This window comes from Jatropha curcas, chromosome 10 (genome assembly GCF_041381405.1).
Source record: "Jatropha curcas cultivar XTBG-Jc1 chromosome 10, XTBG_Jcur_1.0, whole genome shotgun sequence".
Lineage (NCBI taxonomy): Eukaryota > Viridiplantae > Streptophyta > Magnoliopsida > Malpighiales > Euphorbiaceae > Jatropha > Jatropha curcas.
The window spans coordinates 11,133,213-11,159,049 of NC_143160.1; the positions used below are offsets into that span (position 1 = coordinate 11,133,213).

At 33.4% G+C, this 25,837-nt stretch overlaps 2 protein-coding genes across 4 annotated transcripts; one reads left to right on the forward strand and one right to left on the reverse strand.

The window, feature by feature from the left end:
- Positions 1-1,064: 1,064 nt before the first annotated feature.
- On the forward strand, positions 1,065-17,643 carry ISA1 (isoamylase 1). Of its 3 annotated transcripts, none has more exons than XM_089726829.1 (18): positions 1,065-1,880; positions 1,959-2,141; positions 2,276-2,368; positions 3,634-3,786; positions 5,945-6,036; positions 7,126-7,267; positions 7,347-7,454; positions 8,113-8,198; positions 8,893-8,964; positions 9,072-9,198; positions 11,195-11,281; positions 12,532-12,624; positions 13,031-13,189; positions 13,931-14,014; positions 15,370-15,450; positions 15,536-15,618; positions 15,720-15,837; positions 17,078-17,217. In XM_089726829.1, exons 1-18 carry the CDS (start codon positions 1,524-1,526, stop codon positions 17,090-17,092), a joined length of 2,133 nt encoding a protein of 710 aa, XP_089582955.1. In that variant the 5' UTR covers positions 1,065-1,523; the 3' UTR covers positions 17,093-17,217. The 3 variants fall into 3 exon arrangements, with proteins under 3 accessions (XP_089582955.1, XP_012075534.1, XP_089582956.1); XM_012220144.4 differs by having other exon boundaries at positions 1,073-1,880; positions 17,118-17,643; XM_089726830.1 differs by lacking the exon at positions 1,065-1,880 and having other exon boundaries at positions 2,001-2,141; positions 2,280-2,368; positions 17,118-17,643.
- Positions 17,644-18,816: 1,173 nt separating this feature from the next.
- MUR4 (NAD(P)-binding Rossmann-fold superfamily protein) lies at positions 18,817-24,862 on the reverse strand. The gene is made up of 11 exons (XM_012220142.4): positions 24,568-24,862; positions 23,444-23,617; positions 23,221-23,345; positions 22,624-22,737; positions 22,433-22,540; positions 22,244-22,335; positions 21,332-21,473; positions 21,074-21,168; positions 19,941-20,070; positions 19,391-19,535; positions 18,817-19,304 (listed from the first exon to the last, which is right to left on the reverse strand). The coding sequence occupies exons 2-11, from the start codon at positions 23,502-23,504 to the stop codon at positions 19,063-19,065; spliced, it is 1,254 nt and encodes a 417-aa protein (XP_012075532.1). The 5' UTR covers positions 23,505-23,617; positions 24,568-24,862; the 3' UTR covers positions 18,817-19,062.
- Between the last annotated feature and the right edge of the window lie 975 nt (positions 24,863-25,837).

The window sequence follows — 25,837 nt, forward strand, 5'->3', positions numbered from 1 at the left end:
GAAAGTATATGGTATTTCTTTTTTCTACTTTTCCCTAATTAAAAATTAGCTGAAATAAGTTTCCGTTAGGTATTTAGGTTTTCAGTGTGACTTCAGGTTTGTTGGGTTGGATTGTTCATGATGCTAACAGTGTAGCGCACTCTAAGCTCTATATCTTATGCATTTTCCTGCCTTTTTATACCAAAAAACAAAAATTAGTTGAAGTAGAAATACGTACAAACAAGAAAAAAAATTTTGTAATTTGTATTTTGGTTACTAATTTTTACAATTTTTTTCATTATATTTTTTCTAAAAATAGGAAAATACCCTCTATCTATTCATTTAATTTTTGTTAAAAACAGAGACAAAAAATTAAAAAAGAAAAACTTTAAATGACATTTGCCTTTTATTTATTTTTATAATATATATAACAGGAAAATTAATTATTTAATCCTTTGAGGTTTGATAAAATTATTTAAGTAGTTTTTATCGAATATCTATTCGTTCGCATCAGTTAATATAAGTGATCCTTCCGTCTAATTCAGAGGGTTTTCTCCGTTAAGTGATATGTGAAATGACGAGAGTACCCCTGGGCAATATGAATGTCAGGCCTTCTCTGCCTCTCCACCACCTTCGCCTGCATCGCCTCCTCCACCATCGCCGCCTCTGCCATCAACATCCCTATCCCCGCCATCTTCTCCACTCCACCTGTACCTCCATCTCCGCCTCCACCACCGCCGTACCTTCATTATCGTTTTCGTTTTCAGATTCAATGTCGTCGTTTTCCTCTGCAAAACTAACGCCATCCTTTTCTTTCTTATCGTCGTCCTCCTAGTCAGGCACAGCAAACTCTAAGTCAAAAAAAGGGACCGTCATTGTCATCTTCATCATCATTGATTTCGATTGTATTCTGAGCCACAGAAGTGACGATACCGGTGGCGCGTGAGTTAAGAGTGGAATCTCCACCTCCAACGATGATGCCTTCAGTAACATCAAGTTTATATCGAAAGGAGGTTTTTTTTTTTTTTTTTTTTTTTTTCAAATTGAACTTCTTTGTTCAGATTCTTTGTCAAGTTCTCTGAAATCCTTGACAAAGGCCTGTTGCCTGATGTATTTACTTACAATGCTCTAATTTCTGGCGGAGATAGGAAAAAATATTCTGAAATTCTCTTGGATCAGCTTTTCGAAGCTTGATGCGGGATGAAAAAAGAAGAGAAGGGTAAGTTTGTCAATTTGCTATATTTTCTCATATTCACGGGTACAAAAGGACTATTTATATTCAGGGATACACACGTCAGGATGACTCTGTAAATTCATTTTGAAAGTAGCTGTTACTTAAATAATTTCGTGAAACCTCGGGATTAAATAATTAATTTTCCTATATAATATCCCGTTCCGTTATTTACATCGAGCAACAACGGCTTATGCTTAGCCAGCTAAAACAAGTTCACAGTTTTCAGTCCCTCAACTCTTTACAGATTACGACGAAGAAGACGACAATGGTCATGAGTTCATGATCAATTAACAGTAACAGTAACAAAAAAATGGATTTAATTCAATTCAGTAGTACTTCACGCTTGTTCACTTTTCCAGTGCTGAATCTTCCTTTCAAGAAGAATGATTCCGATAATTTTCTCAAATTCCGGCGGACATTTTCTTGTAATAGTAAGAGTTCTCATCCATTGATTCAGGCTTCCAGAAGAGATTCTGGAGGTGGTGCAGAGGTAGAGACTATGGTGGTTGTCGACCAGCCTAAATTACGGCGACGTTATCAGGTATCTGAAGGCCATCCGGCGCCGTTTGGTGCAACTGCTAGCGATGACGGAGTTAATTTTTCTGTGTATTCAACCAATGCTGTTTCTGCTTCTCTCTGTTTGATTTCTCTTGATGATTTGCCTAAGGTTAGTTAGTTAATTAATTCTTCTTTTTGTTCTTTTGTTTCTAAATTAATTAATTATTGTTTTCATATGCTGGTGCAGAATAAGGTGACTGAGGAAATCCCACTTGATCCTCTCACCAATAAGACTGGGGATATTTGGCATGTATTTCTCAAAGGAGATTTTAAAGATATGTTATATGGGTACAGATTTGATGGAAAATTATCTCCAGAGGAAGGGCATTACTTTGAGTCTTCTGAGATTGTATTGGATCCTTATGCAAAAGTTAGTGCTTGTTAGTTGTTATGGTTTCTTTATTAATTCTTGATAGAGTTATATTTAGTTTCTTGACTATGTAATTTTTCTATGAATTTATTTCGGCAGAGTGTTTGGATGCTGATTTCTGATTATTTGTCTAGGCAGTTATAAGCAGAGGGGAGTTTGGTGTTTTAGGACCTGATGATAATTGCTGGCCTCAAATGGCTGGAATGATACCGGCTGCTCGAGATAAGGTACTCCGCTGGAATGAAAATTTCTCTGTTACTATTGACACTTTCATTACCTGAAAAGAACATTTAATCTATGGTCCTCTTTGATTGTTGGGCAAACTAATTTTGCAAGTGATTTCGTTATCAATAGTGAAAATTTATTTGGAGTTCTTGGAAAAGATGTTAAATTGTAGATGAGTATTTCTATAATTAAGAAAGTGTGGCCATTACAATTGAAAGAAGCAATGGTGAAGTTTTTTTATGTTGACTTTTGACTTTCAATATGGCTTGTCTGTTGTCCTATGTTACCTAAAGCATGGATCCTCTGGCATGTAGAATGAAAATGGGAAGGTAAAATGTCCTATTGTAAAATGTGGTGCAGTGGTCATGCTTTTATTAGGTTTTTGAATCATTAAATTGGAAGAAAATATAACTATCCTGATTGCATATGTATAGAAAGCTATGGGAAACATCATATAGTGGATTAAAATAAGAAAAACTACAAGGATATTCTAATGTCCTACAGTTATAATAACTTAGTTCCAGTTTTTAAAAAATGGTTTTTCACTAAATCAATAAAATAAAATAAATCTAAATCCAATAATGCACTGCATAATAATGAATGAATAATATATCTGAGATTTGTGTGACTAAGATTGTTTGATTCTCTTCCCATTCTTGTTTGCACTTTGGAATGCTAATTTGAGCATTCCAATTACCAATGATCAATAATTTGGATTGTATGATGTAGAATACAAATCACTAGGAGTGCAGTGTTTATGATATGTGCTGTACAAATCATCCACTTTTGAGTTCCTAAATTGTGCCTAATTTGGCTTCAAAGAAAATCATTATCTATTGATTTTTTTTTTAATTTTCTTTTGATTTTAATCTCTTTGATTATTTTAGTTGGGTGTTTTAAATTTATTTTAAATTTAATGACTGATGCTGCTTTTTCAGATCAACTTAGTTTATGTTGACGAAATCTATTTTAGATCTACTAAATTATAGTAGGCAACATATTAGGTTGAAATTGAAACCAAATCCTTGTTAGCTTCTTGAATTAATTGGGAGGACCCATTTTTTATGTTTTCATGAATCTGAATAGTTAGTTTGTTTTGATTGAACTGTTAAAATTTTTACTCTGCACAAGTTTTGGGGAAGATAGTCAATTTTTCATTTTAGCTTAAATTTTCTTATCAGACTAACTGTTGTTTTCCAATTTGTTCTCCAATATCTATCAAAATGGTTACTACTCAAACATGATTTTAGCCTTTTGATATTTGCAGTTTGACTGGGAAGGAGATTTACCATTGAAATATCCACAGAAAGATCTCATGATATATGAGATGCATGTTCGAGGTTTTACACAACATGAATCAAGCAGGACTGAATTCCCTGGGACATATCTCGGTGTTGTGGAAAAGCTTGATCATCTGAAGGTAGATTTTGGTGCATTTCCACAATTAGGCTTCATGGGAGAGTAATTTGTTGATATCTAGAATATATATAAAGTACGAATGGGGAGGGGGAACATTAGGATTAATAAAAAAGAATATGGTTAAATTTAATAATTACAAATTGCCGTCTATTTTGATTAGGTAAAAAATAAGATAAGATATTATTATTTTTTAAAAATCTGTAGTTTGATTGGTTATTTTGATTTCCTACCTTCTTATTGTATTAGAAATTTGAATTAGTATAAGCTTCTTAATTAAGAATCAGGAAATCATTTGTAAAGATTTAAATTAGTAAGTTAGTATATTCTTATTATATTAGAAATTTAATTAGTATAAAACTTCTCAATTAAGAAATAGAAATTTAATTAATAAATTTTTTAAAGAATATTAATCCATAGTGTCAAGCACTTTATTATATATTAGATCTTTGGTGCAAAAACTGAAGAAGGAAAAAAGACGATTAAAACTCTCTGGCTCCAAGTTATACGAATTTTTAATTATTATTTTTTCAATTTTGTTTTCATGTGCATATAAGGCTTAGATTAGGCTTTAATCTTTTCATTCTTTTTTCTTTTTTTAATAAAAAAAGTTGCATCAGAAAATTTCTTTCCTCAACAAATATGGTTGAAGTCTTATAAAAAATGTCGGTAGATCTCTCGTCTCTTAAGATACATAAAATTAGGGTAGTCTCTAATTGCAAACTCTAATTTTATTTCTCTTTAACAAGCAATCCATTGAATCCCAGAAATCCTATTAGATTCTTGAGATAATTTTTTGATTTCGAATTCCAGAAATATTGCTTATGTAATGATGATTCCTTGTGTAGTGGCTGAATCTTTTTTTTTTTTATTTTTTATTTTTTATGAAACCAATTATTGTGTAGGTGTATGACGATTGTATATATACTCAATGTAAATATGTATTTTTCAGCTGTTTTTTTCTTTCTTTCTCTCTTTTCTTTTTCTTTTGCATATTCCAATGATTTCTAATTAATATATAATGGAATATCTTTAGGATTGTTCATGAAATAATATTTCTCCATTGTAAAAAATTTATATGGAAAAAATTCAATTTTATTGAAAGTATTTAAAAAGTTCAAACATTTAACTAATTCGAAATACTAATATTTTTGTAATTTGTTATTATATAAACCTAATATTTGAACCAAAAAAGGGAAGCCGAATTTTTAAAGGTTTTTTTGAAACAGGGATACTTATTAATATAGACGGTTTATAATATTATACAATAAATCAAAAAAAATAAAAAAAAGTACTGCATATAAAAATTATCACAAAGTACGTACAACGACTGTAAACAATGTGTAATGCACATCGAAAAAAACCAGTTTAACTAAATATGAGTAGTATTATTTCTTTAAGTCCTAGAGAATTATTGCTATCAGTCTCCGTATGCACTACATGCATAAATATATTGGTGGAGTCTGGTTTGTGGTAGCTGAAACATTTACGTAGTTGAGTGCTAAATGGAGATTCATGCAGTGAGTCTGGCTTTCCAGGAGTGAGTCCTTAGAGAATTCCACTACTTTGTAGTGGCTGAGTGAGAGGATGGTCCTTTATTATTTTATTCCCCCATATTTCCAAATATTAGATTTCCATTTTAGGTATCTCTTTAGATATAAGGAAAATTATCTTGGGTACAAATAGGCAATATTTTCTATTCCCAAGTCGTGCTATTGTCTTCTTTGGATGTGTTAATTTCATTAGAATCTGCAACTAGTTATTTTTGAAATTTGCAATGCATTCTCTATCTGGACCTCATCATGTTCTATTATTTTCAGCTGGTGTGATTGATGTGCCTATTACCTTAGCTGATACAATCTGGAGCATTTTTCTTGTGGCATCTTCCATTTCATGTGTGATACATTTCAGGGTGCTAGAGATTGTTTTCTAAAATACTATCTATTTTACATACTGTTATTTTTGGTGGTGTTTGCAAGTAGCTTTCTAAAATCAACAGAGCCCAACTCTTGAAGTATTGCACCCTAATTATCACCTGGAAATTTCCCTCCAAATATTTTTTCGATATTCTCTTTGATGCTATGCTGGTTTTATTGGGGCATATGGTATATGTTTTTCATCCTGATTCTAACTGTTCCTTACTTGGAATTGCTGGTTTTCAGGAACTTGGCGTCAATTGTATAGAGTTAATGCCATGCCATGAGTTCAATGAGCTGGAGTACTACAGTTACAATTCTGTCTTGGGTGACTACAAGTATGGTCATGTTTATTTTTGCTAGTAACTTGTTTATAGTATATAAGATGTATTAGCTTGTGAACATTCAGGTAATTCCATGTTAAAGCTGTAGCCCCTAGATAAATCTGAATTTGAATTCATAGGCAGTCAAGAAGGTATTATGAGAATGGAGCACCATTAATACTATTTTATTGCTGATCACTTCCTGTTCTTCTTGTTGATATTTGACTATGAGCAATCGGATGCCAGCACATAATGCAAATGATTTCTTTATTCCCTAAACTCTAGATTATTATGCTTCGTCATATCATATGTTGCTTAAATCTCCAATCTGTTTCTACAATGCTCCTGAAAATCTTACCATATGGTCACTGTCTTTATACCTTAATCTAATTTACCTGAAAAATTATTATGTAGAGCTATTAACGATTCAGATAAGCTTCTTCTGTACACACATGTATTACCTGAGAACTCATTTGCTGGCTGAAGAATCTTTATGTTTTGATTGATGCCTCAAACCCATCCCGATGATACTGCTGTTCGGATTGTGGCTTATATTCAAAGAAGCTAATACACAGTGAAAATCTTGAGGCAGCAGGAGAGTCTTGTAATGGAGAATATTTTTGTACTTTCGAGTTTCTCGATATTCCTATTTTTAGAAGGAAAATCCAGTAATCTACAAATAGGAGCTTGTAGCTTTCTCGTTCATAGTGAAAAGTTCTTGGAGTCTCTACGTGAATGTGGCCACATGTAAAAATTTCTTGTGGTTTGTCTTTCTCTCCTTTTGTTTTCATTCTAATCTGTGTCTGTGCATCTTTGTTGTTTACTTTTAACAACTCTTTCATCTCAACATTATTTTGGATCTTTGCTTGGAGTTTCCTTTCTTCTCCTTTAGCTATTTATGGCTAAGTAGATGAGTAAGCGCATCTTCATTTGTAAGACTGGTGCATTTCAAAAGGATTAGTTTGCATGTATCTATTTCCTTATGTAGATGTGCACATAAGATATAATTAACATTTTCATAAATTTCAAAACTTAAGAAACGACATGAATTTTACAAACAAATTCATTTTCTGAGCTCAACTTCTTACTAAATCTCTTCTTCAGGATGAACTTTTGGGGATATTCAACTGTCAATTACTTTTCACCTATGACAAGATATTCTTCTGCTGGGACACGTAATTGTGGCCATGATGCAATTAATGAATTCAAGCTTCTTGTTAGAGAAGCTCATAAACGAGGAATTGAGGTGACAGCTGGTTGCACTATGTTGTGGATTTTCTCTTGCGAGGTTTTCTAAACATTCTTACCTTATTTTATTTGAACAGGTGATTATGGATGTTGTTTTCAATCACACAGCTGAAGGCAACGAAAAAGGCCCCATCTTATCTTTTAGAGGAGTTGATAACAGTGTCTATTACATGCTTGCTCCAAAGGTATAGTGCTTGAGATGATGCAAGTTGTTTCAGATGTTAAATAAAATGAATTAATTTAGAAAAATAATGTGATCCATTAGTCATAAATATGACTTGAAGATAGATGATTCCAAATGATGGAAGGGAAATGAAAATGTCTGCATATTTTTCATGAGGATCAAATGTCTTGCCTAAGATGTTATCCAGATTCAGTTAATCTCTTCAATATGGTTTCTCTATCCACTTTAGTCTTTTTCTCCATTCATGTTTTGATTGATGATTGACCATTGTTTCCCTTTCTGTCCTTAAAAATACTATTAACGTTCAATTTTTGTGTTCTCTTTGGAATTTCAATCTCAATGAGACTAGTATGATCATATAGATTTTATTTCTGCTTTCCAGTGTTCAATTTAAAACAAAATGGATTAATCCATATTTGATACATGTTTCAATAAATCAACAATACTTGTGGCAATATGGATATAACAACTTTGTCCTTCTAGTTGAACTTTGCATGATCTTTTATCTTGGGCAATAAATGCTGATGATCCTTGACTTATCTTTGAGTTTTTAAGCTATCCATATTATGAAGGGTTTAAAAGTTGGACTACAATTTAATGATTTATAATTTGCATTAATGTTATTATTGTAAGCTAACTCTTACTATATGTCATTACAGGGAGAGTTCTACAATTATTCAGGTTGTGGAAACACATTCAATTGTAATCATCCTATCGTGCGCCAATTTATATTAGACTGTTTAAGGTATGCATGAGCTGGCTATGCCAATTTATGGCTAACATTGAAAGGGAAAAAAAAAAAGGATGACACCATGTATCTGCCAAATACCATTTCTGTAATTTTACGTTTAATTCCTTTTCTAGATATCATTATTTTGGACAGTGAAAATTGATCTAATAATGCATCAGACTCGCAGTTAAAGTATCATACATGGCTTAGGAATGGTTTAGAATTCCAAAATGAATTGTTTATCTGTTGCGTATATGGTTCCTTACTTTCTTTTTTTCCTAAAATTTTATAGAAGGTAATAAGTTTTGTCTTTTTTTTTTAATTAACGCTTTCCTGTTGTAGATTTTGTTCATTTCTCTCATGTAGAATATTTATTTTCTTTTGCTAGGGTTATACCACGTCCTTGCCTTTTAGTGACCTCTTACTTGTGTAAAGGGGATAAGTGCTTTTGGTGTAATCCTTTCATCTGTATACCAGTAATGTTCTACAAACTATGTATATTGAGTTTATCTGTTTTTTAATATGTAGTCAGAGAATAGGACATCAAATGTGCAGAACATGCATGCTCTATCATTATTTTTTCTTTTGTTTATTTTCTTGCTTGCAGATTATGGATTAATTCATGATTTGTGCTATTCTTTGGTTGCAACTTTCCTTCTTTGCTATTGTGTGTGTTAGAAGGTTTTGGCATTGCTCTCTTGTGATGCAGATATTGGGTAATAGAAATGCATGTGGATGGCTTCCGCTTTGATCTTGCTTCTATCATGACCAGGGGTAGTAGGTTAGTTAAACAATCTGAATAACTCTATATACTTGTGTGATTTTATATTAAATATTTGTTTAGTTCAATTTTCTTACTGTTGCTTCTTTGTGTTCTTTCTCAACAAGTCTTTGGGATGCAGTTAATGTATTTGGGAATCCCGTAGAGGGCGACTTGCTGACGACTGGCACCCCTCTTAGCAGTCCTCCATTGATTGACATGATAAGTAATGATCCAATACTTCGTGAAGTAAAGGTATCTTCTGTAGATTCTGTTTGTCATTTTCTTCTGTGAGACTTTGGCCTAATAGTTATGAATTGTTAGATAATGAATTCTTTTAGCGTGCTACTATTAAAGCAGGTCATTGGAGATCTAGAATTTCAAAGTCAACATGGGTAAGGATATGGTAGACAATTTTGGTTGTCTCACCTTGTAGATTTTTTAGAAGGAAGTTGTCTTCTCCAGTTGATATTTCTTTGTTCCTTGAAATATGGTGAAGATGTCACCTGTTTTAGCCTGTTTTGTAACTGAGAAAATATCAAAGCTTAATTCACCCTTTACAAGGGTGGCGGACCTTGAATGCTCAAAATAATGGAGTATGAAATATGGATTCTGATAATAGATAATAGTTTTAATCTTTCCAATGGTTGAGAATCACAACTAGAAGTAAAGTCATCGTAACATCAGCTAACAACTGTCAGTCCCCTGAATCCTCCTTTTCGGTTTAGGTTATTGTCCTGCATTGGTGAGTTGATGTGCGTCAAGTCCCACATTTTCATGTCTTGTACCATTTGCAATCCCTATGGCAATTTAGAATCTTACTTTTAAATATAGGAAAATAGGGGCGGTCCTTCGGTCGTCAAGCATTTCATCGATAGCAGTAGCTCCCTCAACAATCTAGTCAATTTCGCTCCCTCCCAAGACACTTCAAATTCTTCAATAGGGACTCCATAATGGCCCAATGCTTTTAATATCTTTATTAGTTCATAACTTCTAAATCTTCCTTGGTGTCTAATGTTCTAATCCTTAAAAAGTATAATTAGCAGTATTTTCTTCCATTTGAATATTAAGATTTCTAAGATCTTCTGAGTTACCACTAAATAGCCTATGGAAATAACATCTCCTTTTTTTACTATCTTTAACTTTTACCAATTTCTTTGCATTCATTTTTTCTGCACCTGATTTGACCATTGCCTTTCCTTGTTCGTGACAGAGTGTGGATATGCCACTCACTCATGTTTCAAAGCTTTTCGTATATCTTATATATAGACTTTACTTTAGCCTCATCTACTGCCTTCCTTGAAAAATTTATTTGCAAATAATATTAGTTCAATTAATATCCATTTTTTTAAATTTTTTTCTGGATTAGATTTAATTGTCACTTTGAATTCTCATCTGGGACATTTCTTTAACAGGGCATTGTATATTATTATTTGACTTGTATTAGTTTGATAATTAATTGGTAGCTGGTCTCATTCATTTATATAAGGGTTTCAATTATTGCTAGTGCAATGAGGAAATGCTTGATTCAGAACTGAAATTGGAGTGTCCGATATATGATTTATAGATACAGCAACAATTATTCGACAATCACTTGGGAAATGACAGTAAATACATTTGAAAAACAGGCGATATGGACATTTCAGAGGGTTTTCTGATTCATCATAGTGTGAAATGATAGTGTTCTTTTATTTATTATTCATGAACAACAAGTTTTTAAGTGTTTTCCATTTGTTGCTAGGTTTTCTAATGTCCTTTTTATTGATTAACATTACACGCAAAAGGAAATATCAACTGCAGGGGACAACTTTCTTCAATTTTTAGTTTTCTTCCCATCTTGTATATAAGTAGCCAAATTATTTCATGAATGTGAATCAATAGTAAAATTCAATGACAATTGAAAAAAAAAAAAAAAAGACAAAAAGTCCAAAACACAATATTGCATTATCTTGTGGTTTTTTTTAAACAATTAATGATTAAAAAAAAAAAGTTAAGTAATGATTAAGAACATGAAAAAAATTGTGAATAAAAAATGTTCTCTAGGTTATTATGCAGTTAATATCTTGTAAAGTTTATCATTATCTCTTTTTTTTTTTTTTTTTTTTTTTTTTTTTTTTGATGTAATGATCTTGTTATGGTTTTAGTAAGTTCACGGTAGTAGCAGCTGATTTAGACTGATTCACTCTGATTCTGTTATATTTTATGCCGATACTCAGTTGCATTAACTTCATTTTGTATCCTTTTTAAATAGCTCATAGCTGAAGCATGGGATGCAGGAGGCTTGTATCAAGTTGGTTGTTTTCCTCATTGGCAAATATGGTCAGAATGGAATGGAAAGGTCAGTGTGGAAACTAAATCATTATTTATATATTCATTTCAATCAACCTCTGACGAATATAAATTCTGATTGCAACGCCAGATAAAATATCTGCAATGAATTCGCTTTCCATGCTACCCCTCATATTCCCGCCTTTTCTTGAAGTTTGCAATCTTGAATTTGGCAGCAACTAGCTGCATGGGTTTTACAACAAAACCAGGGTCATAACTATTGACCATTAATTGTCACCATTGTTATCAACATGCAGCCAGTGTTTTCATTATTATAGCTGATCTTAATTGTCTTCATAATTCTATTCTCATTGGTTATTATTTCATAAATCTTTTCACCCTTCATTATATTGTGAGTGTTTCTCAACAAAAAATGCCTCTGGTTTCATATCTTTCCCAATCTCAAGAACATCGTTTCTGATCAAGGATTTTACACAGAACTTGGGAATTTAATCTTGATAAATATCATGATTACTTGAATAGCATGACCAATTGAAGCATCTCATACTGTAGTCTTCTACCACAGGCATATATAGAAAAGTCAAAGGTTTGAAGCAAACTTAAGAATAAGTGGCTATATGTAATGCCTGGACCAAATGAAATTAAGACTTAATATTGTTTCTCATATTGGTCTCAAAATGTTCACTTCCATAGAATGTACAATATCAGTACCTGTTGAATTCTTAATCTCTGAGGCATTAGACCTTCCATTTTTATCTTTTCCAAGATAGCCTATGTTCTTAAAATGAAAAATTCATGCCCCAACATATTGATGAGTCAACTGGGAGCAACTTTAGTTCTGTTTGACCCTCTATCTGTTTGCTAATGTTAACAATCTCACCATTTGCATATTGCTCTCAAAACCTCAGAGCTTGTACTTTCCACTAAGCTGAAATTATGTATGGTGTGGTGCAATTCATTGTTGTATTATTCACATGGAATCCCCCTGTTGAAACTGTAAGTTGTACAAGTATATGAGTTGCCTGGTGCATTTTAATTCAAATTTTAAGTGCTGAGAAACAAATAAAGAGCTCAAAAATGAAAGTCAAGAAAAAAGAAAGTCAAAAAGTATATGGCTGAAAGAGATCAAAGAAAAGAATTATTGTCGCCACATCTTACAGTGTAATATATTTATGTTCTATTTGGGGGAAATTACAATCATAACATGAGAAGATTTTGCTAAAATATACATTGGCAATATTTCGTTAGGTATACAGGCTTGGGCTGATTTTTCCTCCTCTTTTTTTTTTGGTCAATCAGTATCGTGACATTGTGAGGCAGTTTATCAAGGGTACAGATGGTTTCTCTGGTGCTTTTGCTGAATGCCTATGTGGAAGCCCGAACTTATACCAGGTGTGCCTTTTTAGTGTTTGTCTTTCTAGTTCTTACATCTGTAATTCCTTCTATTTGATAGTATTGATGTTATTATCTGCAATTTTAAAGTGAATCATTTTACTAACATGTTATTTATATGTTTTATATTCTTCAAATAACAAATTAATGTTGGATCATTCACAATCCATGCTACCTAGAACATTTGCTTACAGTATCTGTATATCCTCATTCCTTGAAATAATAATATGGTGCTGGACATCCAAATGAAGAGAAATCTGCTAAATATGCTCTAATGCTTGTGGTGTATACAAGATACTATATACTGAATACCATGCTATCATCCATTTGTCATGATAGATTTGAAATTTTATGCTGCAACTGTGCAATACTGCAAGTGTGGTTTCTGAATGAATCAATGAATCAGGAAGGAGGAAGGAAACCATGGAACAGCATCAACTTCGTATGTGCACATGATGGTTTTACTTTGGCTGATTTAGTGACCTATAATAACAAAAATAACTTGGCCAATGGGGAAGACAACAATGATGGAGAGAATCATAACAATAGCTGGAACTGTGGACTGGTAAAGTTAGTTATGCTTATCTTTGGGATTGTCTTATTCATGTTGTCAACTTGAGTAGGAAGGTTTTTATGTAGTTTACCAAGAAATTATATGAGTTGTATGAGGTTTAGGGCCAGTTCACTTGAATTAAGTAGCAAAGATGCCAAGATTCTTTGAAATCTTATATTTTTGCTGGGTTATGAAGTCTTTTGATGGAAAATAATACATGCTTAAAAATCAGTATTTTTCTTATGCTTTGCTGTGTGTGACAAGGTGGGTTTTTGTTTTTTTGCTTCTAGGAGCTTATTTTTCTGGAGCTTTTAGCAGAGTTTCTTTGAGGGTTAGTTAACTTAATTAGAGGATGTTATTTTTAGGCCTTCCCCCTCTTAGATGTCCTTTGTAGCTGTAAGTTGGGTTTTTTATGGGAAGGAGGCTGTCTTATCCTCTGTGTTATACTCTCTTTGGTCTCTCAATACTTATTTTCAAGTAAAAAGAAAAAAGTTCTGAACTGTTTCCCTTTTTGGCTGAAATCTAAGATGTATATGTATCCTTTACTCTTGATTGGAATACCCAATTTTATGCTTAATGAAGTGAATAAAGAAGCAAATTTATTAGATTTTGCGGCATGTCAACTCATTCTTGAATCTACACCCCCTTCTTAGGGCAAATTTTTAATTTACGTAACTTAGACAATTCCATGAGATGGTTTATTTGGCATTCCTAGTTATGTTAATTTATTCTGTTTCATCCATCACCACATAGGAAGGAGAGTTTGCAAGCATTTCGGTGAAGAAATTGAGGAAACGGCAAATGCGAAATTTCTTTGTTTGTCTCATGGTTTCACAAGTAAGGTTCAATTTATACTTTCACATCTACATTAGGGAGATTTTATGTTCTTGTTAACCAATTGATTAATTTTTAAGCAGCAAATGCTAAGTTTTGCACTTTTCTACTTGTTGCTTGGATTCTATTCTAAGACTCCTCAAACAGCTGTTTTTGTAAAGGATTAATGGGAAAAGAAAGAGGAAGAAAATTTCGCACCATGCCATTCTGCACATGGAATGAAAGATTATGAAAGACAAGAAAAGAAAGAGTTTTGTTTAGGGGGTTTGTTACTCGCCTTCATAGCCACATCCTATATTTTCCTTGGAAAAAAAGGAAAAAAAAAACAAAGAAAGTAATTTCATCAATGTTCAAGCATAATTCAATTCCAACTTCCCCAGACCACCATAACTATCTGAGGATTGTCTATTTCTAAAAGTTGCTTTTGTATTTTGGAGGAACACATGGATAGGACCTCATAGTTCCATCCGCCAATCCTCTTATCCCTTTTTTATAACCTTCTCTTGCTTGACGAAATATGCTGGTGTGCCTCCGTTTTTACTCATCTCTTTTGCTATTAAGTTAGTTTACCTCCATTCCTACTCGTTTCTTTTTCCATTATAATCTTGATTGAACCTTCAATCTTCCATTTTCATAGCCTTCATTTGCCTTTTCTTTTCCATCTGTGTCCTACTGTGAACAATGAGAGATGGGCTGTGGCAAACTCAATTGGTGTGGGTCACTGATGAAAAGTGAACTGACATGCTCCAAGTAATTTTTTCGACAAAAACCAAGAAAAAGAATATCACGTCATTATTACTATTTAAGCATTAAAACTGAAAACTCGTATTTGACAACAAAGAGATGCCAGTACCTTGAAGTTGAAAAAAATACAAGATGTTTGATGCTTCTGATAAGGTTAGTTTTAAAAACGGATTGGAGAAGCCTTAAAACAACTAGTTTACTGTAATAGCAACAGTGGAGATTGGAGACCAACTAGTTTACTATAATGAGGTCTCAACATGGTCTCACAACTTAGAAGTCTTTCCAGAAGATATAGAATGACTGAAAAAATCCTGAAGCAGTTATATAATTATATAATGGTGGGAGTAAAAAGCTAATGGACAATACTGTGACAAGAAAAACATTTGTAGCGTGTCAAATTTTTTTATAAAGTTCTGACATTAGAAAACTTTATGATGTTAAAAAACTCTAAATTGAATGGAATTCTTGTTACTCTGGGATCTCTCACCAGTCAGTGCCATCTGTAGTAATGGTTACTGGTACAGAAAATAACACAATTCAGTTACATCAGAATTTATCTTAACCCAGAAAATACATTATTAGTCAAGCTGACCTTGTTCTTTTGTCTTGACCAGGGTGTTCCAATGATATACATGGGGGATGAGTATGGTCACACAAAAGGCGGAAACAATAATACGTATTGCCATGATAATTATGTGATCTCCTGCACCCTATTGCTGTTCAGAATCCCTACAAGTAGCAACTGCTGATTGTATTCACTGGTTTGTTGCTCCGATGCAGATCAACTATTTCCGATGGGATAAGAAGGAAGAATCATCATCAGATTTTTATAGATTTTGCTGCCTGATGACCAAGTTCCGCAGGTGAGTGTTTCTTTGACACAGTGACACAGAACTTTACTCTATGCAGTTTGCTTTTGTTTGACCTACTTTTCTCTTGTATGATGTGAGTTGTGATCTTGCAGTGAATGTGAGTCCCTTGGCTTGAATGACTTCCCAACAGCAGAGAGGTTACAGTGGCATGGTCATGTTCCTCGAATGCCAGATTGGTCTGAAACAAGCCGCTTTGTGGCCTTTACAGTGGTATGTTTTTCGTACTGCCATAGATTTTTACCAAAACCTATACTCAAGCCCCACCCCTGGAAACCGCTTAAGCTTTGCCTAAGTGGCCACATTCAATATTCTATCAAACTACTTTTTTTCATCCAGTGTTATTCGTAGTTGGCTGTAAAATATTCAATTGAACACAAAATGGACTTATGTTAAGTTCTTCCAAAATGGCATCACATGAGAAAAGTACTCTGCTTTGCCTTGGTTATATGAAAACTTCAAATTGCATATGCGATTATGATATACATTTTACATCCCCATGTCCGGCACTTATTGAAAACAACTTGAATAAGCCTGTCCAGGAAACAAAAGGAGGAAATTTAATCAAAATCTCGTTGGGTATTTTTATTTTTCATCAGTTCAGCAAAAACAGTATTTACGTTAATAAAACGAGGACTAAAAATTTCAAAACTGCAGTTCATCTTAAGCTCATGTCATAAGTGGATAAATTTTCTTTCAACTAAAAGCGATAGGACATTAGTCATGCATAAGTGACCAGGCGCTGCTTATGGAAAGTTTAGATGAAACTTTTTACTCAGAGTGGGGTAAACAGCATTTTTTGTGTCATAATCTTTTTAGATTCAGCTTTTAATTTGCAATTATGGTACTCGTAAGTGGGAAATCTTTTTTAAAAAACTGATGAAATGAATGTTAAAAGATTATGATTATCACAAAATAACAAAGAAAAATGTAATTTTTTTGGGTAAATGGATCACTTTTCCCTGGTCTGAAGTGTTGTCAATAACTCATTATGTGTTCACAACTATTCTCAAGTACTAGACTTCAAATTAGTTCACTAAATACTATTTTTATTTCACAAAATATTTCAGTCTCAACACTTTAATTGAGCCTTTGCATATGCTTAATTTCCTTCTGAAACTACCTGTCATTTGATCGCAATATCATATACGGGTAGGACCCTCTTTTCGAAAAATGCCGGAAGATAATAATCATGGACAAACAAAAAATTTCTAAGTTTCCAGACATGCTAAATTTTTTGAACAGTTTTGACAAAGTATTGTCATGGATTCAAGAAAAAACACTTGGAATCCATCTCAAACTACTACGATAGGAATCAAGGTCAGGAGAGACAACACCAAGCATCACTAATCATGTTTAATTGATTATCCTCCTGCTTCTTGATCCCTTGACATGAATTTATGATTTAATTATCTTTTTTATTTTGATTTTTGTGGTGGGTGCTCGATTTCAGTTGTCTGATTTATAATTATTCATTGTGAGCTTGGATCCAGACCGACACGGTGAAGGGGGAGATATATGTTGCTTTTAATGCTAAGCACTTGCCTGTTACCGTTGCACTGCCAGAACGGCTAGGATACAGATGGGAGCCTCTGGTAGACACTGGCAAGGCTTCGCCATTTGACTTTCTTTCTGGTGACGTACCTGAAAGAGAGATTGCTATTAAACAGTATTCTCACTTCCTTGATGCAAATTTATACCCTATGCATAGTTATTCTTCCATCATTCTCACCCTCTCTCCCGATGATAATGTATAATTCATTAAAATTAGTGTTCGATTTCAGCTGTAAATATCTCCAACTTAATGCTCAAATGTTATTTTTGAGCCTGAAGTTGTGTATGGAATGGAGATGGTGTGATGGGAACTTGCTCGATCTTTCTTTGCATTATGCATAATTTCTTTCTTTCTTTCTTTCTTTCTGAATGCAAATTGTTGTTTGTATTTATGGGGTGTAATCAATTTTACTCAAAAGGAAAAAATAATTGATGAATGAAAATGTATTGTTATGTTAGGTTGAATTTATAAATTCACCTTTGAACTTTACAATTTTCACTTTGAATTTTGTGAATAATTTATTTTGCACGTGAATTTGTAAATTTTGGTAACATTGCATACATTTTCATATTAACAACAATAGATTTTGGAGGTTCTGGTTTTTATATTTAAAATATTGATTTGATATGCAGTTAGTATAACTTTTAGAATAATAATTTTCACATTTTTCAATTATTTCAGAGGTGTTTAATTTTTTTTTAATTTCGCAAGTTGAAGTATTGAGTAAAATGAATTTGCAAGTTAAAATGTTTATTAGTTGAAGTGTTTGATGTATTAAAATAAAAAATTAAAAGTGCCATAAAATTACAGTAACAAAGTTTACAGGGTGAATTCTTTGCAGGATAATTTATCAATTTTAATCGTCGAAAATGAAGAGAGATTCATGCGAATTAATAAATATGCACAGAATTAATGTTGGGCGATCAAATCAGGAATCACCCATAGGAATGGTTCGACCACTAATCCAATTTTAGAAACATTTACAATAATTACTAACATTATTTTGAAAGCTGGATCAGATTAGAGGCTCAAACTGATCAAAGCGAGGATCAATCAGTAGCTAAAATTTAGAAATCAATAAACAGAAAAAAATGGTTAAAAGCTGGTGAACTGAAGTAATGACACTATCATTTATCAATCAAAGTTATTAATCCCAAGAAATGAGATTGTATCATTTCACAATATTTAGAAATTTAACTCTGGCGCATTGAGGATTATGTATCTACAAGTGTGAACAAACGGTCAGTTCAGGTCAAATCAAATCAAAACTAAAAACTGCAAACTAAAGTTTGTAGAGGACAGACCAAACTGAACCAATATTGGCATCTGAACCAAACAAACTCAGAAGTTTGGGTCAGCTTTTGCCCATATCAGTTCAATTTTATGCTCAACCGATGAATTCTATGAAACCGACTCAAACCAAATGATATGTTTAATTCAAACCAACTGACCCAGAAAACCAAACCACCCTTGAATAGCTGATCGAACCAAAATGGGTCTGTTCAGTTTTCGATTTGGTGGTTTTGCACACCACTATGTATCCAGAGGCTTTCCCAGCTAATGAGATCAGAATTGCCAGAACTATGTTATACATTATATATTACAAGCTACAAGAGAGGGTCAGAAGAAAGGCAATATAAATCAGTAAAAACTATACCTGCGCCTCAGCCAACGGGGCATCATATTATTAAGCTATCATGTGTTCGATACATATAATGAATTGGCTACTCCTAACAATATATATTAATTAGATAGTGAACAAAAAATTTCTGTCAGACCCCTCTTCTAAAACATTAGAAGCACAGCTGAATCTGGGTGCTGCTGCATGGGGCCCACCTTAAATTTCTGCTTTGGACTACCATCAGATTGTCAAAATATTTTATTCAAGAAGCCATCACCAGAGGTGATCCATACCCGTTTCTATGCGACTTTTGCCATCTCCATGCAATCTGTAAGCTCTCCTGGAGATCAGTGTGTTGTGCGGTCCAGTTCAACTCCAGCCTAATTTTTGTTGGGTCACTAAAAACTTCGGCATAATCACCAGGTCTGCGAGGTAAATAGTCGACTTTGATGTTTACACCGGTTGCCTTCTTGCATGCCTCCACAAATTCATTGACAGATCTACCTGGCAAGAGGAACTAGAATGTTAACTAACACGAGGGAAAATAACAAATAAACACAATAATCTAATGTTCATGCTGTTTAGCGTACCTTTTCCAGTGCCGACATTGTAGATGCCAACTTTACGAGGCAATGCCCTTTCTAGAGCTTTCACATGAGCATCAACAAGATCAGTAACATCAATATAATCTCGAATACAAGTACCATCATGTGTCTTGTAATCTGTTCCTTTAACCTGCAAAACAAGAAAATAATCAAGGTTCTGCAAAACCGAGCGTTGCCATAATATCTATATTAGCTTAAGGTTTAAGGTTTAGCTTTCCAGAATATCTATATTAGCTTGCGCATGAACCAGACCACTAAAACAACACTGGTTCGTATTATGCAAACCGAAGTGAAAAAGCACCGGTGCAGTGCTTAATATTGATTTTGTTTTCAATATATTAATGAAGAAATTTATAGTTTTTAACCAAGAATTTCAGAAACATATTATTGATACATGATGGACAAACTACATGCACACTGATGTAACAAATTCACCCAAATGAAAGCACTTAACAGCATAGCTATGAAATGATTCCACAAGAAAGTTGCAACTAAATCTCAAGGGAAAAGGTTAACAGAACATAAAAAAGCATACCTTCAGACCAGAAATAATACCACGAGCAGCATCAAAACAGGCACCAGAAATTCGTCCATGCTCACGCAATTCAGGTCTAGGAGCCTCACCTAATCTGCCATCTGGATCTGAACCAATCACATTGAAGTATCTGGAAATCATTCACAAAGAAGATCCATCGATCAGAATTCCAAAATGAAACAGTGTGCTTACATGCATGAGAGAGATTTTAACTTCAAATATCCAATACGTGCTCAAAATAAACTTCCACAAGTTTCAGAATGGGATGGACAACGATGGGTGGTCCCTCATCAGCTATTGCTAGCACTAATAACCATATGGCATTGCATTTACACATGTCAAAATTCATCTTTGCATGTCCAGTGCTCCTAGTTTGCAAGGCATCTGAGCAATGCTTTACTAAAAGCTGCATCATCTGGAAAAATACAGGGCCTAGTGCACAGAAAACAACAAACTTGTACACAGTAATATTCAAGCTAAATAATCTGAAGTGGATACCTACCCAGAATGCTGTTAAAGGAATGATGAACAGTAACATTCCTAGATTATCAGCCGTCCTGATTTCTAAATATTTTTCTGAGTTGAGAGAATCTCTGCCAACTCTAGGTTTTGCAAAATCTGAAACAACTCTAGACACTGTATGCTGGAGATAACATTTTATGTGCATTTTCACAGTTCCCTCCTTCCATGTTTCTAGTTTAACGAAACCTAACCCCACAGACAATGGCCAAAGATCATCCTCTCAGTAGGACAGAAAGAAGAATCTTCCTAGGAAGAACCTAGATGTTTTCAACCTAGAAGATGGACCAAAAAGTGAAGATCGCAAGGACAGAAACCACCAGTGCTGGGAAAAATAACAATCCAAGCCTCACTATAGAAGTGTTATTTCATGTCAAGCGATGATCAATGGATTGAAAACAAGTTGGATCTCTAGCTGTCTGCAGAGTTTAGATGGTATTTTTGAGATTTACAGGCAAAAATCTCCTATAACCCATTGCAAGTCCCGCACTCATTAGATATGCAAAGAAGATAAGCCAAAAGCATCGAAACACGATATTGAATGAAAGATTCCTGGGAAAGAATAAATGAAAAGAAACAATAAAAAAATTAACTTGAATACAACTAACACCAACCTTAATATCATAACTGCCATGTCAGAATTTTTGGAAAAATCCATGATCATATCTTCTGCCATCTTCTTAGCTTTTCCATATGGATTAATTGGGACCTAAAATACATAAAGAGGTATATAAATCAGTCACCTAGCTACAAAATCCCATGCAAAGACTTAGAATGCCATTTTAAGACTTTCAATCCATAAAAAAAATTTTAATTAAACAAACACATAAATCAAACTGGTTAACATATACTCTAAGTATCTCGGCTATAACCTGTGGAGTGTCTTCAGTAATAGGCATCTTCTCAGGCTCCCCATACGTTGCACATGTACTAGAATATATCAAAGTCTTTACATCATGTGCAGCCATTGACTCCAGTACTACCAAAGTATTTGATGTAATGTTGTGATAGTACCTTCATACGTAGAATGTAGCAAGATTAGGAACAGATAATGCAGGGTATTAATTTGGATACCAAAATTTAGGTTGTTTAATTTAAAGATTATTCAAACTGCATGACAGCAACATAAACTATACATATTTCAATTTGATGTCCATAACATCGTATTCAGAAGAAACTTTCTAAGTTCCATAGCTTCAAATGGATTTTCAGTGATTCTTGAAGTACAGGACACGACATATAGGATTCAGTCAAGAAGAGTTTCCACCACTCGCATACAGCAATCTATGGTACACTGGTGCTATGTTCTTGAAGATTGCAATAGAACAGGAGAGGGACCAGATGATAGTGGTGATAATGAAAATGGTATGGTGATGCTTGACCTTTTCAATTTTTTATTTTAACCATGTGTTAGAAGAGTCTCAATGTAAGATATACTACCCAGAGGCTTAAGCTTGCACTTTGCTTTTCTATTAGTTTAACCTCATTCTACATCAAGCAAAAACAGACTTGGACTTGAATTTTCCTTAAATAACCGCAATGAGATGCTAACCCAGGGAAGTGTCAAAATTTACAAGCGGCAGAAACTCTATATTTGAGCTTAAGTGTTCAGTGATCCAACAAAGTTCTAATCTCAAACTAAATTTTAGTAACACCTCTTTCATTTTTACTACCACCACCACAAGCAAAACACACAAACTGCCACAAACAAAATGACAATGCCATTTAGCTTGAAGTTGAAAAATTTTTTGGCAGGCCTATTTCAAATCACAAATAGAACTTACTTAAGAGGATCCATGGTGCTTTCCCCAACATATGCAACAGCAGCAAAGTGCATCACAGCGTCAAATGCATTTTCTGAAAATATTTTGTTAACCTGAAATTTCAGTGAAGGAAACAAGTTGCAGCATCCAAGTTTGAGTATCCACAACCTAAAACAATGGCATATATTATAAATGGTGTAACAAGGATACAGCTTTTGCGTCTCCTAAGTCAGCATAAATGAACTGAAGCCTCCCAGGTTCCGGGAATAGTTCTTGTAAAACCTTGACAGCACCTAGGTTTCCCCGTGAGAGGTTATCCTGTCAAAAATAAAAAGCTTTTACTTTGTAGATCTATAAATAATATAAAAAAGAAATTATCACATTGCATGAAATGCACATACCACTATGGTTACCCTGTAACCATCCTTCAGAAGTCGCAATGCAGCATGTGAACCAATGTAGCCAGCACCACCAGTCACCAGGACATGAGTCACCCCTTCCTCATGCACCGAGAACTATAAGCCAATCAAAAAAAGAAAATGTATTATGAAATTTTCATGGAATTCAGATAAACTGTTATGACAACTAATTGCAAAAGTATAGCCATGTACAATAGTTTCATTAATTGGATTTAATAAACATGGACTACCATTTCATATTTGACACAAAACCAGATTTGAAGAGATAATTGCCCCAAATCTAATTGTATACTGTGACCATCTATGTATATGCATGTACATGTATGAAGAATAACCAACACGTCACCCACAACCAGGGAGCGGGAGGTAATAATGCAGCACTCATGGATAGGAGTGTCCTGCACATATTACAAGTTTGAATTCCAATACTGCATGTTCAAACAAAAGGATGAACCAGGTTCAAATCTTCAAAAAAGCAGAGCCTAAACAATCATAAATCAGTTCGTAATATTGAAGCTGACTCTGCTAAAGAAATACGCAGTCAATACAAGAAAATTAAACATAGGGTCAACAAATTACCAGACTTCGGGTGTTAAATGTTGGGGATTGCTTGAGCATAATAATGCATAAGGCTGTGAGGGCAGCAGCCAAAAAAATCTTCCCTACAATATTACCCTTCCTTTTAGGGTCAGCATAATCCAAGCCTGCAACAGAAGAGAGATACAAGACAAGAAATTAACACATAACTCAAGAAATTGGTTCAAAATCAAGAAGTCCACCATATAGAGAAAGAAAAACAGACCCCCAAGTGGCATAGATCTGTTATTCCTTGGCTGATTTCTGTTCCTGCCAATATTTAGCATCTGGAGAATCTCTTCAACCCTCAGACTTCGACAGAATACAGAAAATTCGCTTCTGTATCAATGATCAGCTAAGAATTCCCTTAAAAATTCTCCTTTTTTTCTGCTCCAGTTTTCTGCAATGAATATTAAGAAATTACTAACCATCATCTGAAATATAGTAATAATAATAAGAGCAAAGAGAGATGGAAAACAGAAAAAAGAAAAATAAAGAAAGAAAAAAAAGAGGTAAATGCAAATATGAAAAAGGTAAAATCAAAACCAGAAGAAAGCGTGGCTGGCTGGGCCCTATATAAGCAAGTGTCTAAAAGGCCAGAAAGGCAAAAAAGTTCAATACTAGTAAGTATCAAAAATTTACCACAGAAATGGCAAAAAAACCCAGAAAAAAATCGCCATTCAAAATTCAAATTTTAATGATGAGAGAGAGAAAAACAGAGAAGTAAAGGAAAGCATCAGCCTTCAAGATCCAAAGAGATCGAAGAATGCATCAGAAAATAAGACTAAAGCTCAAACCTTGGCAATTATAATTATTTGTCAGGGCATGTCTGCCCAGTAAAATTTTTTTAGAAAAATAAAAAATTCAATCGATCAGGTCCATATCAAATAAACAAAACCCAGATACAGAAGAAGAGAAACAAACCAAATCAATATATATATATATATATATATATATATATATATATATATATAAGTCAAAATTCCAGGGATCCAAACCACCTAAACATCACCAGAAAAAAGAAAGTAACAATGGAAGAGCCAAGGCACACCTCTTTATATATAATAAACGTTAACACCTCAAAACCATTGAACTTCCATATTTAAAACTTAACAAAAAAAAAATAAAAAAGAAAAGGAAAAGGAAGTGCATTAATTACAAATACACACTACCTGAAAAAAATATAAAAAGACAATTATCACACTTCAATCTAGATATGAAATAAAGCTGAAAATTATTTTACAAACAATAATCACAAGATCCACACATATCATATAAACAATCCCGCGCACATAAAGAACAAAACCCAGAATCAAAACTTAGATTTTTTATTCACAAAAGAAATATTACCCGCTACGATCGGAAACGGAAACGGGAAGAGAGAGAGAGAGGGGGGGAATGAAAGAAATTAGAAAATTTAAAGAATTTTAGGGAGAAAAAGAAAACAAACAAACAAACGACAACGTAAAAAAGACAGGACGAGGAGGTACTGATGTCGTGAGAGCGTGCGTTTGAATAAGAAGAAAAGGCTAAGAGAGAAATGCAGGGAATTAGAGAGAGAAAGAGAGGAAGAGAGGGAGAGTTCTAATAGGCGGAGAATTCTCTGATACCCCATTTTGTCAAGCGTAGAGAGCATAGGAAGGAAAAGAAAATTCTTCACAGGCTTTGAATTTTTATTTTTATTTTTAATAATTTAATTTTTTATATGTAAGAAATTGTTTGCTTTTGCCATTTTTGGGTCACCGGCTTACAGCAACAGCAGAGGCCAATCATCGACTGACCGGTCTTCGAGCGAGAAAAGCGGGACTTGGTCCTTTGAGCTGGCACGAATTATGTGTCGCCACGTCATCCTGCGAGTGTCTTTTTACTTTATTTACTTTCTTGTTTTTATTTTAGTGGGGCCCCATGTTAGAAAAAGGACTGTGTTGATGTATCAGGTTGGAGTATTTAAAAAATAATAACTATTAGTAATTACTGGCCCATACGAAAAATAAATTTATTTATTTTGTTGGTCCCAAATTGTTCATCACATTTCTTTTAAAAACTGTAATTAATTTACTCGATATCAATAATTATTTTTATTTGACTTTTTATTTTCATTAAATGTAATATTTGTTTTTTGATATTAATATAATATTTATTAATAAAAATATAGAAAATTTATTATTAAAAAATATTTATTACTTTTTAATCTTTATAAAAACAAAAATAAATTTAGGATATTCTTTTAAAAGAAATATAATTTAAACATATTTACTATATATATATTAATTGCTTGAAATGTAAATCACTTTAAATTACAAAATATTATAATATCCATAATATAGATATAATTAATTTAACTAGTACGATAAATTAGTGAATTTATTGCATTTAATAAGGGAAGTGCAATTTCTTTAGTCATCCATAAAAAAAGTTACTTATATATAAATAAAAAATTGAATGATATACTTTTCGAAAATTAAAATTGACAGTGCAAACCAAACGCAATATTTTCAGGAACTTAAACCTGTAGTTTATTGACCGGTAACCAAACATCATCCTCATTTTGTGGACAAAATAAACTATTATTTTTTTGTGTAAATATTTTTTTCAATTGGAAATTTTAGCTCTTGATAAG

Coding starts and splice junctions, on each gene's coding strand:
- ISA1 (XM_012220144.4), top strand. CDS start 1,524: ATGGATTTAATTCAATTCAGTAGTACTTCACGCTTGTTCACTTTTCCA. Junction 1,881..1,958: donor CTCTTGATGATTTGCCTAAG/GTTAGTTAGTTA, acceptor ATGCTGGTGCAG/AATAAGGTGACTGAGGAAAT. Junction 8,199..8,892: donor TTTATATTAGACTGTTTAAG/GTATGCATGAGC, acceptor CTTGTGATGCAG/ATATTGGGTAATAGAAATGC.
- MUR4 (XM_012220142.4), bottom strand. CDS start 23,504: ATGCTAAATATTGGCAGGAACAGAAATCAGCCAAGGAATAACAGATCT. Junction 20,071..21,073: donor ATGGCAGTTATGATATTAAG/GTTGGTGTTAGT, acceptor AATGATTTCCAG/ATACTTCAATGTGATTGGTT. Junction 19,305..19,390: donor CAATGTCGGCACTGGAAAAG/GTACGCTAAACA, acceptor TCCTCTTGCCAG/GTAGATCTGTCAATGAATTT.